The sequence below is a fragment of the Pipra filicauda genome, unplaced genomic scaffold (genome assembly GCF_003945595.2).
Source record: "Pipra filicauda isolate LSUMZ 115617 unplaced genomic scaffold, ASM394559v2 scaffold190_size1978887_pilon, whole genome shotgun sequence".
Taxonomy (NCBI): Eukaryota; Metazoa; Chordata; class Aves; order Passeriformes; family Pipridae; genus Pipra; species Pipra filicauda.
In genome coordinates this window covers 719,554-733,812 of record NW_024104299.1, presented here as the reverse complement: position 1 = coordinate 733,812, position 14,259 = coordinate 719,554, and the positions used below count along the sequence as shown (strand labels likewise).

General features: G+C 41.9%; 1 protein-coding gene across 1 annotated transcript; it reads right to left on the bottom strand.

The window, feature by feature from the left end:
• Positions 1-819: 819 nt before the first annotated feature.
• On the bottom strand, positions 820-14,165 carry LOC113986473 (lysosomal acid lipase/cholesteryl ester hydrolase-like). Its single transcript, XM_027718210.2, has 10 exons — positions 14,134-14,165; positions 10,368-10,506; positions 8,933-9,047; positions 7,655-7,853; positions 6,942-7,051; positions 5,289-5,425; positions 4,580-4,720; positions 3,057-3,128; positions 2,052-2,120; positions 820-1,306 (listed from the first exon to the last, which is right to left on the bottom strand). Exons 2-10 carry the CDS (start codon positions 10,497-10,499, stop codon positions 1,073-1,075), a joined length of 1,209 nt encoding a protein of 402 aa, XP_027574011.1. The 5' UTR covers positions 10,500-10,506; positions 14,134-14,165; the 3' UTR covers positions 820-1,072.
• Between the last annotated feature and the right edge of the window lie 94 nt (positions 14,166-14,259).

The following is a 14,259-nucleotide window of genomic DNA, read 5'->3' as shown; positions in this document are numbered from 1 at the left end:
TGGATCTTTGTTTTTGTTGACAATTTTGGCCTCTTCCCATAAGCTGTCAGAAGTGCAGTAGATAGATGCCATGATTAGCACTGCTAATGGGTGCTACACTAGGTGCAGGGACAAGCTAGTGTATTTTTCCTGTGTTGAAGAAGACAGATATTTTTCAGTGTAACTGTTCTATTGGATGCCAACTCCAACTGCAAAGGGTCTTGATTGGGCAATTTGTTTGAGTCTGCAGCCAGAAACACCCTACGAAACCAAGCTCCCTGTTTGAGCCTGTAATCATGAACACTTTATGTGTAATCTGGGGACAGGCACTCTTACCTGCCAGATCTATGTGAGTAGATGTGAGGCACTTCCATGGATAATGAAGATGCCATCTCTTAGGGCTAATGGCTGGAAAGGAAAAACAACTGACTGCTTTCCCATGTTTTAGAACCTGCTTAAAGGAAGAATGGAGAAGACACAGAGCTGTCTAAAAGTCGAAGCTGAATATCTCAGAGTGCTTGAAACAGCTTCATTGCCAGTGTCAAGAATAATTCATGGGGTGGAACCTGTATTGCTTGGAGTGCACCTTGCCAGATGGGGCTGCATTTTATTATTCCTCAGCTGCCATCCATGGTCTTCAAAATTGAGGGGTTTGGAGTGTGTGAACAGACATTTGGGTGCTTTGTAGGCATGGAGGGCAGCAGAATACTTCTATGAGTTTTTCTCAGGCTGAATTCCTTGATGTTTGGTAGTCATCTATTGTCTGCTCAGTTTCTTGTGTTTGAAGATCTCTGTGAGGAGGGAAAAAAATAATAAAAAAAAAAAAAGCCAAGTCCTCTGTCAAGGGGATAAATAATTTAATGTAAATAAAGGTGCTCATTTCAACAGAGAAATGATCAAATCACACTTTTAGGTCTCCACAGGAAGACACAAATTGGGCATGGGAATGCCTTGATGGAGTACATAAGATATACATGAAAACAACAGAATGTAGGCTTAGGCAAATGAGTCTCGTAGAAATAAAAGCTGTTCAAATTAAGTGATCCCTGCAGTACATGCTTGAATACATTCATGTTTTCTGTTTTCATTAATTTCAAAAGTATTTTTTTATTAGTTCAATGATTTTCATATACATTTTCTCAGTTGCATCAAGGCCCCAGATGAAATCAAGATGTCCCCATGTAGGAAACTGCTCATGGTAAATGAGATTACTAATCTGAGGAAGTAGCCTTGCCGTGTCTTCTGGATCTGCAAATGTGTCCTCTCCTCCACTCCAAACAGCAGTTGGTATGGTTATCTCCTCTATCTTGTACACAGGAGGAGCAGTCTGTAAGAAGGGAAGAAGCCTGAGTAAATGCTGTTGTATCAAAAGTTATGTTTAGGGGAGGATTCTGTGCAAACATCTCTCTTTCTCTTTCCTAATATTCAGGGTGTGAAGATCTATAAGTTTTGTTGGGGCATGGAGTGCAACTGTTCATTTTAGTTTTCATGCTTGGTACTTCAGTGACAAGGAAATAATTTGGCCATTTATAATTTCACTCTAGAAAATTTCTGAGACAGTATGCGAGATAGAAATGGACTGATTATATTTCTGGGGTCTTTCTGTCTGTGGAAAGCAGACAGCACAGGACACTGCAAGTCAAATGTGCTGGTTAAAAGTGAAATGATTGTCAGTCCATTGGAGAGATCACTGTAGCTGTGAAATTCATTTCCTCCCTTAATTGAAAGGCAGATCGTGAAGATTTTGGGGGAATTGAAGAGCACTGTACCCATCCGGTCCCAGGACTTGGGTGTGGCTCTTTGCCTTTTGAGAATGACAGTTAAGTTGGCGTGTCATTGGACATCCCTGCATGGTAGGGGAGGCAAAAGGAACTTCTGTTAGTTGTCTGCAAGGATCGTCCATGCCATGTCTGTGAATAGACTTTTATACTTTTGTGTGTGATTCAGCTGAAACATTGCCTGAGACCCCTCTTTCCCTTGGTAGCATTCACATATGCTAAAATTTGAATTTTTCTGTTCTTAGTTTTGCCAGGACCCAAGAATGAGTTCTCAAGGAAAACATATTGCCTTACCTGGTTGTATTTCTTCATGTTTTCCTTAGAGCCATAGTTGTAAGCTTGAAATTGGTCTGTATGTGCTAGCTGTTAAAAGAACAGATAAAATGAAAGTGACAGGAGACCAAGAAGCAGAGTGCAGGAGGCATTTTACTGCCTATGATTTAAGTCAAGGCTTGGGTAGTGGACTGTGAGTTACTCCCCCACCTTTCTCTGGTTGCAGGCTTCCTGGATATTGAGGGTAGATCATAGGATAAGTGGCTTCATTGCCTTTTCTCTTGCTAATTTTTTATCATGATCCTTTTCTTCCACCCTTGGTATGTTTTATTACTTACAATTTTGCTTTACTACCTTGGGTAACTTAAGTTGGGGTTTCTGTTCGTAATACAGAAATTCAGTTGTCCCATGGAAAGAGAACCTGAATGTCTATGATGTGTCAGGGCTATTACTAGTCTAGTGTAATATGCCTTGCAGGACTGATGAGTGAAGAGTTAAATACATATACCTGGAGTTTTTTGTTTGTTTTGGCGATTTTATTTTTTGCATGAACATGACAAGTAATTTCATTTGTGAGTAGTTGTATGTAATAAAGGCTGAAAGAAAGCCAGGGCCTGTCAATTTAGAAAACCTTTGCTTCAAGGATTTAAGTAGCTGGATGTGTGCTAGAAATCTGCTTGCTGTATTGTCTTTGCTATTTGATCTTCCTGTATCAGTGTTTGCTTTTATCCACCTGACTTTGTTAGAGGCCGGCAAAATAGACTGTAAAGTCACTAGCTGTCAGTGGGTTTTCTCCATTTCCTGGCTAGTTGTATCTTGTGGGACTGACTGCTGGGAATCATTGTCAAGGGTGTCTTCAAGAGCAAATCTACATTCTAGACTACATTAAGTGTGCAGGTGCTCATGGCAGCAGGTGAGTGTGATGGTCAGTTTCCCAGATCCATAATCTCTGGATTTCCTTGTAGGCTGTTGGTTGCATAAAAAGCGGTAGTAAGACACTATTTATACACCTGTGCGCAGTTATACCTGTTGCCAATGAATAATGTTCTGTACTGATGTTCCAGCTGGGGAATGTCCTACGTATGTGTCTATTCGACTCTGAGGAGAAAGCAGAAATTTTATAAAGACAGATACCCAGTGTTGTGACAGAATAAAAATGCAAAGAAACTGGGCAACATACTGCTGCTGTATTAAACCTCCATATTAATGGGATATTCTTCGAATATCAGACAGAAAACGGAGAAGCAGACTTCAGAATAGCTGGCTAAGAGTATGTATCTGCATGCCCTCTCCAGGAAAGCAGTACATTCCACGAAGACAGTACTGCTGTGGGATCCTATGCCCAGCAAAATTGGGGAAAAACCTTCCAACTCTTTCAAAGGAGACTTCCCATCTCACACCAGACCCCCATGCATCTATAAGTCTTATGAAGATTTTTTTTTTCTTCACTTCACTCCTAGTCCTAAAGAAGCCAACTTACAAAACTGATACATTTTGTTTCTCTTTGTATTTTTTGTAGTTCTATTAGGGAGATGTTCCAGTTCCATCTCTCCAGATTCTTCCTCAGCCATGTTATCTTGCCCTGAGTACCACATGAGTGACTTAACAAATCAGGAAATATCCTTAATGGTTTAGCTCTGCAATTCAAAAGGGCTACAATGCCTTTAATTTCTTTTGCATTGAACCTTTGATTCTAACTGCTTTCTCATATGTGCTTTTAAAAGTGGTTATAGATGGAAAAAATGCCCCCCCTGTCATTACAGATATTGCAGTAATAAACATTATACAGCCAGCTTCTGCACTTTGGCCACTGTAAAGGGGATTGACACCACAGTGTCCATATGCTGGCAAGCACACAGAAAACTCTTCTGTCTCTCCTTCCCCTCTGACTGATGCATTAGTGTTCGTGAATCCCACTGTAGGTGTGCTGCACTCCTCAGCACAACGTAAGGACTTTGTGTAGCTCTGAACCTTGTAGATTGAGCTGTTGGGTCCAGTTCTAAGGTCAACAAAATGGGAAAATGCCCCTTACGGTTGTTCTTTGGGACCAAGTTTTGGTGCAAGTAGTCTTAAAAGTGGGAATTAAAAAGGGGCTTTTCCCTGACTTTTAGCTATTCCAGTGTTCAGAGGACCCCAGTGTGCACATGTCAAGGGAAGAAACTGGCAACTGTATTGCCAAGAATAAATCCGACTCCATCATTCACTGTCTCTTTTTAAAGTACATCTGTGCGTGACCAATTCTGGTTGGCTTAGCCCCCAGAGAGAGTACATCTATTGACATATACAATAGAGGTGTAGTCTGAATTCAGTCCTTTCTTTCTGGAATAGGAATGTGCCCAGTTGTTGGTCCCATCCATCACTACCTCTAGTCATGCTGCTGCTGTTAACAGCACACAATGTCCTGGCATTCCCTCAGTCTGCTGAGAACTATGTTGTGGTTTATGTATGTTTACATGCACGACAGTAACTGGGTAAGGAGAGAATGTAGAGGTGAAACTTCCAAAATCACTTTAGTTTTACTTTGAATAGGTGTTCTTGCATATACTTACCGTGTTCAGATTTTTTATGCTGCCTCCAGCTATGTAACAGAGAACATGGGCACAAAACTTATCCAGGTTTGTACATAACTGTGTCACGGGTCCTTTCAGAAATCCGATCTGGTGAAAGGCTCCTTTGGATCCGAACATTAACTGAAGGAAAGGAAAAGTGCAACTCTTTTTTTTCTTGTTACAGAAGCATTTTATGCAGGAAATTGTAGCTAATAGCCTAGCATCCTAGAGCAAGGAGTGCTGAAACAGCTTACCCTCACAGTACCCCTTAAAACACCCTCTTCCCCATAGTGCATCATTTATTCTTCCTTTTTCATATTATTATAATCAATCCTGGAGGAAGCCATCCTTCTATTTCTAGTGTAATGACCTCAATACCTAATCATTTTTGAAGTCCCAGAGACTGCCATGGCTGCTATCACACTGGTTTAGTTCCTCCTGCATGAGGCCAGCAAAATATTAGTTAAACTGCAAGAGTTCTACAAGATAGAGTTTCACTAGTCTCCCACTTCACAGGGGTCTGCTGCTGAAAGCTCTGTATCCTGACTGTTTTCCCCATGGAGTTTGGGAACAGATTTTTCAAGAGCACTCTATTCATCCCAAGCTCAGTGTCAGCAGGTCACTTGTTTGGGAACGCTTCATCTCAGGCTGAGTGAACCTTGTGAAAGTTATTAAGACATTGGGCCCCTTAGAAGGAAAAATGACATACCCTGAGCAGTGGTTCAGGAAGATTTGTTATCCTAACCAGAATGCTTGTAGCATGTGGGCATGCAGTTACTGGACCCAGAGCAAAGAACACTTTCACCCGTTGAGCCAGCTCAGGGTATGTAGAAAATGCTATGAAGCCTGCAAACAGAGAAGAGACAGACTGAGTTAGTGAAGATATCTTCCACAGATAAATTAAATACATAAACAGTAGGTACTGATACCAGATTTGCTGTCTGTTGTTCATGTTTGTCTCTGCTGCGTGTTTTGCTTACAGCAAGTATTGAAGATAAGTCTTGAAACTAAATTTATTTGGGAGGCAATGTTCATTCTGAGGTTTAGAGCATGTCTGGGCATTGCCTTCATCAGAACAGTTTTTGTAGCAACATGTTAATGAGGTTTTCATGATAACATTAATTCCCTCTAAAGTTCAAGAAACACTCATTAAAAATGAGTTTTTCAGATTATAGTTTATTATATTATATATATAATATATATATATTATCTGTTTATGCTTTCATGAAGAAATTGTACAATAATCAGCTGAATACTGGGAGGTTTGAATGTTTTCAACTGATTGTTTGCATCACCAGTAGCTGAAGAAAGCCTAGATGGTTAGTTTGTTTTGCCATGAGGGTCTTTAAATCTCTTATGAGAGGCAAAGAAGGTAAGATCTGGAGCTGTGATAGTATTATGATTTTCCCACTCTTCCTTCTCTTTTTTTTCTGGGTTGTTTACACTAATGAACAGGCAGTTGTTCATTTCTGATCAATATCTGTTCATGGATCTTACATATAAACCATAAATATCAAGAGCTTTCAACTGATGCTAGAAGAAAGTTAGGTGCATTCAGAGGCCATGAAATAAATTAATGCTAAAGGTTGGGCCTAAGAGAAAAGAAGTTAATAATATTTTTTCTTTCCTAATTTTCAGTCTCTGGCACTATGCTTTTAAACAGTAATGTGGCCAGTTATAGCCACTCATGAACTACACTTTAAATTGTAGGATTGACATTAAGTCACATGACTTAGAAATGTTGAGGTTATTTTTCCTTGTCTTCTGTTAATTTAAATTATGTATTATATGTGCTGTTTTATCTTTTTAGTTTTTCCAGCCTGTTCACAAGGAACAGGCTCCCAAAGGAAGTGGTCACAGCACCAATCCTGCCAGAGCTCAAGAAGAGAGGAATTTGGACAATGCTCTCAGGCACATGGTGTGATTCTTGGGGCTGGCCTGTGCAAAGCCATGAGCTGGGCTTTGATGACCTTTGTGGGTCCCTTCCAACTCAGGATATTTATGATTCTATGATTCTAGTTGTACGTCTTAATACAAACAAAGAACTTAATGAAAATTCCTATTGCTGAGAAAAATAGCCAATGGCAGTACCTGAAGTACCCAATAAATGTTCACTTCTGTGTCTCTAATTATTTAAAAAGTTAAACTATATTTGCATCTGCTATTAGGTTTATTTTCTTATTAACGGTGACCAAAACTGTTTTTAGAAAAGTTTTGCATATTTTCCAAATCTCAGCCCAGAAAATCCTCTATGTTTTTCTAGCTCTCTGTGAACAAGAAAAACAACAGAATCAATGGGGGGAGACCCACCTACTGATCAGATTGGAACATGAATCATTGTGAATAAGTGTCCTAACATTACCTGCAGTTGTGCCTTCAGAGTGACCGATATAATACACATCCTTCTGTCCAGTTTTATTCATGATGAAGTACAGCTCTGCTGGAATATCATATTTACCCATTTCATCAAAGCTAAAGGGAGAAACACAAAAAGCTTGCAGATAATTCAGCCATCACAGTGTGAGTTACTGAATATCAGTTTTGTTGCTTGCACTCAGCAGGACCCATTGAAGGATGAGGTTGCAGGCTGTGTCTGCTTGATTTGGGGAAGTGGGCAGAGGGACGCAGCTATACAGCCAGGCTGCCTGATGCCTTGGGCTTTCTGTGGAGCAGATGCCAGTTTTGCCTGACAGCTGCAGCCCTTGGGGAACTGAATTTAATCAACACTTTCACCAGCATGGGTTACAAAACACATTTCTTTCTCGGTTGAATTCAACTGTGAGAGATTAGAGATCTCCAGACAAGGCTGCTCAGCCTGTTCTAGCTGAGGTTCTTGCTCTCCCTCTCACAGTACTCCCTTTTCCTCAGCATGATATTTAATTTCCCAGTGTCTGAAATTCCCAGCCAGTTCTCCCGACTCTGAGTAGCTATGAGCATCGTTCTTCATCTGGTTCTTTACTCTCCTTGGTTGGTGTAGATCCTGTTATGATGCTGGTTTAGGTAAAAGGCATAAGGCTGAAGCTATCTAGTCCCCTTGGAGTTTCTATGTTGAGTAATTCTCTCTCTGCAGAGTACCTGAACTTCCAGAATTCTTTCTGGCTGGGATTAAGGGTCCTGTGTTTTAAAGACCAAGTGTTCCCTCGGGTGTTTCCCAGCCAGACATCACAGCCAGCATCTGCGAGGATGAAGCCCAAGCTGTCGTTGTGCAGGTTAGAAATCCAGTGAGTAGCATCTCCTAGAAAAGCATGCTGTAGGAAGACTACAGGCCTTTGCCCTGAAAAAGATTAAAATATTCTTAATTGGAACAGTAATTAACATTGGAGTGCAGAGTTCAGCTTGTGAGAGGTTTCCTTCTTCAAGAAGCTCCCAGGAGAACTATACTTAGATATTGTTCTGAGAAACCTGGAGGTTTGTTCCATGCAAGCAGGAACCTTTTTATGACATTTCATAGCCATTTTATGACGGGTCTGGCAAATAAAGAATTTACTGAGGAGGCCTGTCCCTACCGCAAATAAAGAATTTACTGAGGAGGCCTGTCCCTACCTCTTCTAGCACTGGAAAGCCAACTTACGGGGCCTATGCTGAAACCATCTACCCAAAGCTAAAAAGTGCTGAGGGAGTAATAGTGTATGGAAGATAAAGAAAAATTCATCCAAAGAAGTATATCCACCTTTAGGTAACGAAGTGAGCAGGGCTGAGAGGCCCTTCATCTAACCTTGGTTAGCCTTACTGTGAGAGTCAGGCTGGTCCAAATGGTCTCCAAAGGAAGAGATCCAATTAGGAGAAGGCATCCAAAATAAATACTTCTATAATTCTAACAAGGAGTACTAAACAAAGTAGCGGTACCCAGGATGCTTCAAATTTCAGCTAGACATTTTTATTCCATTCAGAAAATGTGATGAAACTACTGATGCAATGCATTTGCTTTTCACTGATGACACGATTTCTTACCTCCTTCCTCAAGAATATCTCTGTCCTTCAGAAGCCCAGGAATGAATATTCATATGCCTAACCTCAGAGGCTTTGTTATCAGGCTTCTATTTTATACGCTTATTACTTAGTGTGTTAATACAAAACCTTTCCAAATCCAGTTTACCAATCCATCCCCACAGCTCATTTGAGCAAAAAAACCCCAAACTGGGATATGACAAAATTATTAGAAAAGTCTGAAATAAGGGCAGAGACAGTGAATGTGCAGACTTCAGATGGATTCAGTGTTCAAACCACATTTCTGATGAGATGCTGTTGTGGAGACAGAAAGGTGTGGTACATGCCATTGCATGTGCCAAGGGGAGGGGACCCAAATAAGAGTTGGGTTTCAGACCTTCTTTATGTCCTATAACTCTGTCACACCTGTATTTCGGCTGTTCCTCCCAGCAGGAATTCTGAAAACAGCAAGAATGTATCCATCCTCTGTTGTAACTTCATATTCCTCACTGGGGTATCCATGATATCTGATAATTTCACTCTGCAGAAAGCCAAAGGAGAGTTTGTTAACGTGCAAGTTGTCCTGTTCTGGAAGGTAACCAAAATGAACAGTGTGGATGTGAGATGTACTGTGATGGTAGGGCAAGGCCCCTGGCCACAAGAACCTTGGCTGACAATAAATATTACAGGTCTTGTAAAAAGACGCAGCAGAGTCCTCTCCAGACCTGCTTAGATTGTAGTCGTTTGGTTTTTGGCTCCCTATTATGGGACAAAGCAGAACTGTACTCAGTGACTAACCTTTTGGGAGACAAGTTGTCATGCTTTGCAAGGCTGATACAGATTGTACCTTTCTACAGATTAAATATGCCGCCCTATCTGCATAAGACAATGCCAAAAGCTGTGGGGAGGTCCATAATGACTCCTTTCTTGCCAAAGTGTGGTTGGGCAAGCCATGCAGGCAAGGCAAATAAGGGTGGAGACCTTGTCAAAGGAACTGATAAGACCACCTACACCTAATTTTGCATGTACTCTGAGGAAATCTTTGGTGATTCAGGGCAAGCCATCTTGGATTAGTTTGTGTTGTGAGAATCTGCTGTTTGAAGGAGGGGTTCAACTTCTCCTACCTCTGAGCAAACAGGTTGTTATGGAAGGGCAGGCCTTTGCTTCACCTGAGATTAGAAACCAGCCTTTGCCTCCACTGCAAAGGAATTCTTCTCTGTGGCAGCCCAGACTGTTCAGATAGGAGAATCAAGGTTTCTTCCAGGCTGTTGCTGGAGGGCTCTTTGTCCTCTTGCCAGGTTCGCACTCCTCCCTTTGTGTGGTAGCCCAAAATACCAACATGTGTTGAAAAAGCTGGCTGCAAACATTTGTCATGAGGCATGGCACAGCTTCACATTTATCATATATCTGTTGGGGTTCACCCTAAACACATGCAGCAAAAGTCTGCTGTTCAGTTTGATATAGACTGGAGCACGTAATCTGTGCTCTGGCCACAGTCCAGGTCTGAGTCCAGTTGCTGGGATCAAAATTCAGTAGCCTGGGCATCCAGTGCTCCTCAGGAGGTTCTAGGGAGTTGCCTAGCCTTGGAGCCAAAAGTAGCAGCCAGCATTCTCTAGCTGTGCACTGTGACACGGTGCTATGTGTCTGCCCTCGTGCAATACGTCCCTGGCACATTCAGAGCCAGCCCTCATTTTGATGGTGACTCTAAGGCAGTGGTTTTGGAAACAGCAGATTGGGAAAATGGGAAATGTAAAAGGGGCCCTTCTCAGCTTCCTGATAAGGACTGTTAGTTACGGAACAGTGGTAATGGTACTGGGAGAGAAGCTTTAGAAAGAAAGAGGGAGAAGGTGATCCAACTTACAACATTCATAAAGCATTCAGGGTTGCGAGTCTTCTTGTACGGGCTTGTGTCTGCACTCAGAGTGGAGGGTACTGTGAATCCTGCTGAAAAGTCAATTCCCTGGGAGCAGAGCAGCAGGAGGAGGCACCACATCTTGGGGCTGTGTGAAAGAGCACATGAAGGGGTGTGTCTGTTAGGAAGGGAGTGGTGTGGAATTCCACTAGAAGACCCAGGTGAGAAATCTCCTGAAGGTTGCCCAAGGTCTGTTTCCCAAAGGGCAGAATAAGTATCTGTGTGAGAAGGGGCTGTGTACAGTTCACCCTGTTTAACAGGTAGGGTTGCAGAACAGGAGAATAAAACACTTTGGGATACGATGCAAGAATATGCCTGAGCACTCTGTAGATTCCTAGAGAACTGTGGTCAGTAGGCAAGGCAAGCTCTTGGTATTAGTCTAGGAGAAGCTTGACAAAGAAGCATGAATACCTCAGATGACTATCACCCAGCTTGCCTACCTTTATCTCTCTCCACTCTTCTGCCAGCAGAAGAGGTGAACAGAGAAGAAAGTATTGTTTGATTCCTGTCTCCTCAGGAATGAGGTGAGAGAGGATCAGGATGGGCTCTCTTTAAACCTGCCCTCTCCTCTTCTGTGATCAAATGCCATTCCTAGGGCTGTCAGTGGCATGCTGGGGTGAGGGATCAGATAATGAGGCTCATGAAGGGGCCAGAAGTGATTCAAGGACTCTGTGAGGAGATGTACTTGGCTTAGGGGAACATACTTGCACCGGTTCAGTGCCAACTTGTGCTTTCAGCACAGGATGATGTGCTGAACCAAGACCAGGTTCAAGTCCTGCTTGAAATTAGTTCCTCTGAGAATATGAAGCAAACAAGGTGGCCATGTGCGGCTCCCCAAAATTCCCACGAGTCAGTTCCCAGTCAGCCTTACCTCTCAGCCACAAGCCAAGCAGCCTGAGCAGTGAGCAGGGGATTCCGAGACTGCTTTTTTGTTGCCAAGGGCCTGTCTCCTTTCTGTCTTAGAAATGGCTGTCCACAGTGCAAGTCTTGTATTGGTCATGGGGAGGTGAGATCTTGCCCTTTCCTGGGTTGACTGATCGTGCCAGATTAGCTTTTCTGAATAGAAATTGCAGAGTGCAGTTGACCTAGTACAAGTTTATGTCCACTCCACCTACAGTAGGAGTAGGAGATATTGCTTCCAGGCTTTAGTCTTTATTTTCCAGAATCCAGGTCCATGAGAGCGGGAACACTGCTCTCTGTTACCTTCCCAGACCTTTTTTTCAACATGAAAATTTTGACTTTAATACAACCTAGGAAAGGGAAGAACAGATTCTGTGACCCAGAAAGTTACTGAGTGTGGGATTACGGGCTAAAATTGTTTGGAGAGCAAGAGAAGTGCTCACAACTTCAGTGCTCCTTGCCTACAAGACAGCTGGAGGGGATGGGATTTGGGGATGGGATTATTCTTTCTAAAAAACTGTACAAAAAAGATTAAAGCATGAAGCTCAGTACTGTGCTCACACATTCTGGAAAAGCCCTTATACAACGGATTTTTGTTGTATGCTGTGCTTGAATGTGGGAGGACAGAATGAGGGCTGTGAAGGGAAGAGTAGCAGCCATTCTGCATGTGTATAAAGACCATAAAGATCAGGCAGGAAACCCAAATGTTCAACAATAGAATCCATGGGACAAAAGGTACACGTAATGCTTCAGTGTAAGGCTTCAGCTCATCAAGGTGTCTTGTAAGATTGCCTCACCAGTAATGACTGGGGACATTACTGCTCTTGTGAGCTTGGTCTCCTTAGAAGAAGAGGACATGCTTCTATGACCATGGTGTGTTTGTGTTAGTTCACCTTTCTGTCCATCCCATAATTAACTTTTGATGTAATTGTCAAATATCTGCCAAGTTCAGCACTGAGATACAAGCCTGTAAGGTAATGGGGTTCACAAGAGCTCCTGAGGACTGTTTGTCAGGGAAGGACTATTCAACAGGGTTTAGCCTTGCATGAGGGGAGGTAGGCTGAAGGCAGCTGTTGTATGTCCGGCAATCAGCTGAGCAGTCAGCAAGAGTGAGCAAGTCAACTTTTCAGTGTCCGTGTAGCTTCAAAGTAGCTACAGCATGCATAGTTTGTGAGTGAATTTTGTAGGACATGTGTCTGTTGTACAGTTTTCATTAGGAAGTTAAGCAGACCCAGGAGACAAGTCTTTCTTAAAGCAGGCATTAGACATGGAGAATGTAATTTTTAATGAAGAACAGAGGTTCTCATGCAGCCACATGTTTATTGAGTCTGCTTCTAGCATAAGTCATCTGCTATGAGATATGGTGCTATGAAGTTTATTTGTACTTGGAAATGTTCAATATCAAGATCAAGAGAAAATAAGAAAGTATTCCCTGTCAAGTAATGGGGAATATGAACAGGATTTGTGGGAATGAGAGAGAGGTAACCAAGAGATTTTTTTAGTCTCTGAATGTCCTTATAGGAAAATATGTTTTGACTTTTTGTGATATTCAATTTAACCTTTAAAATTGACTGAACAAATTTGAAGAAGTTAAATCTCATGAGTCATCCAACAGTTGAAATGAGGCAGCATTTGGAAACACCCAAAACTTTAAACTTGGCATCAAAACACATTTGATTCCCTTTGTAAAACAAATACTTCTTAATTTCTGTTGTCAAAACAGGAAGCCTCACAACTACATACTCAGGCAGTGCAACACTGTTTTGCTTTCTGCTGTTTTATTCTGTTCTAGTGGGAGTAAAATATACCTCTCTTTCCCTGCACAGGGAATCTCATTTGGGAAGAAAATGTTCCGCTCAGCTTGTTTCCAAATCACTACCAAGATTAGTTGTGGCAATGCAGAGGCTAAATTATTCCTCTTGTTAGGGCAAACTTTCCTCAGTGCACTCTGTCATCACCTGGCTTAGCTGGCATGGCTCATGGACTTCCAGGTATTCACCTTTTAAAGGAGATAGAGCAGGCTGAGTACTATCAATCTTGGCAGGCCACTACTCCCTTAAGTTTTAGGAACATAGACAGGAGATGTGAGCAGCTGTTTCCACCTAGTGAGGTGAAATAACTAAGTAACTACTGGGCATGGTAAACTGTCATAAAAGAACATGCTTAGATGAAAAAATGGTCAGAAAGAGAAATGCTCTTGAAAGTTCTTTAGATACTTCTAAGATGTAGTGAAACCAAACTGTTATAAAAGAACATGCTTAGATGGAAAAATGCTCAGAGAAAGAAATGCCCTTGAAAGTTCTTTAGGTACTTCTAAGATTTAGTGATACTAAGATGAAAGCCATTCCGAAATTAATCCTTCTACCCTTGTGCCTTAAGCAGTCTAAAATTTATTTCATAGAAGCTGTAAGGCAACCACACACCAACCAGAAAAGCGACTGTGACTAAACACATACGAGAATTTGCTGCCTTACTCACTAACAAAACATACATGTGCATTACACGGCAGGAATGGGAGGTCCAGATTACACACACTGTTGCAATTCTGGGACATTCATTCCCTTGTTCTCAGACTGAAGAAAACAAGTAGAGAAAAATTAAATAGTTGCTCTTTTTCTTCCTTTTGTGCGTGTCAAACTTATTTGTCTTCTAACTTGAGCAAAGAAGCACCTCTGTGCATAGCAATAAGCTTTCAGATGAGAGAGGCAAACACTGTCTATTTTTACAACGAACTGCATAAAACCAAGACAGCACATCTTTGTGGAGACAGGCAACAGAGAAAGAGACCATGAACACATATGTACAAACAACTTACCTCTACTTTGACTGCCTTGCTTGTGTCTTCTGCCACTGTGCCTGCTCCGTCTCCACTAGCAGACTGATTCACTGGCAGAAACCTGCGCAGATAAAAGGAAGTCAAAACAAAATGAGCGCTTCGGGG

Excerpts from the sequence above, each read along its gene's own strand:
- LOC113986473 (XM_027718210.2), bottom strand. The coding sequence starts at position 10,499 with ATGTGGTGCCTCCTCCTGCTGCTCTGCTCCCAGGGAATTGACTTTTCA. Across the intron at positions 7,052-7,654 it reads AAAGAATTCTGGAAGTTCAG|CTTTGATGAAATGGGTAAAT; the intron begins GTACTCTGCAGA and ends TTCTCCCTTTAG. Across the intron at positions 5,426-6,941 it reads CTCTGAAGGCACAACTGCAG|GCTTCATAGCATTTTCTACA; the intron begins GTAATGTTAGGA and ends CTCTGTTTGCAG.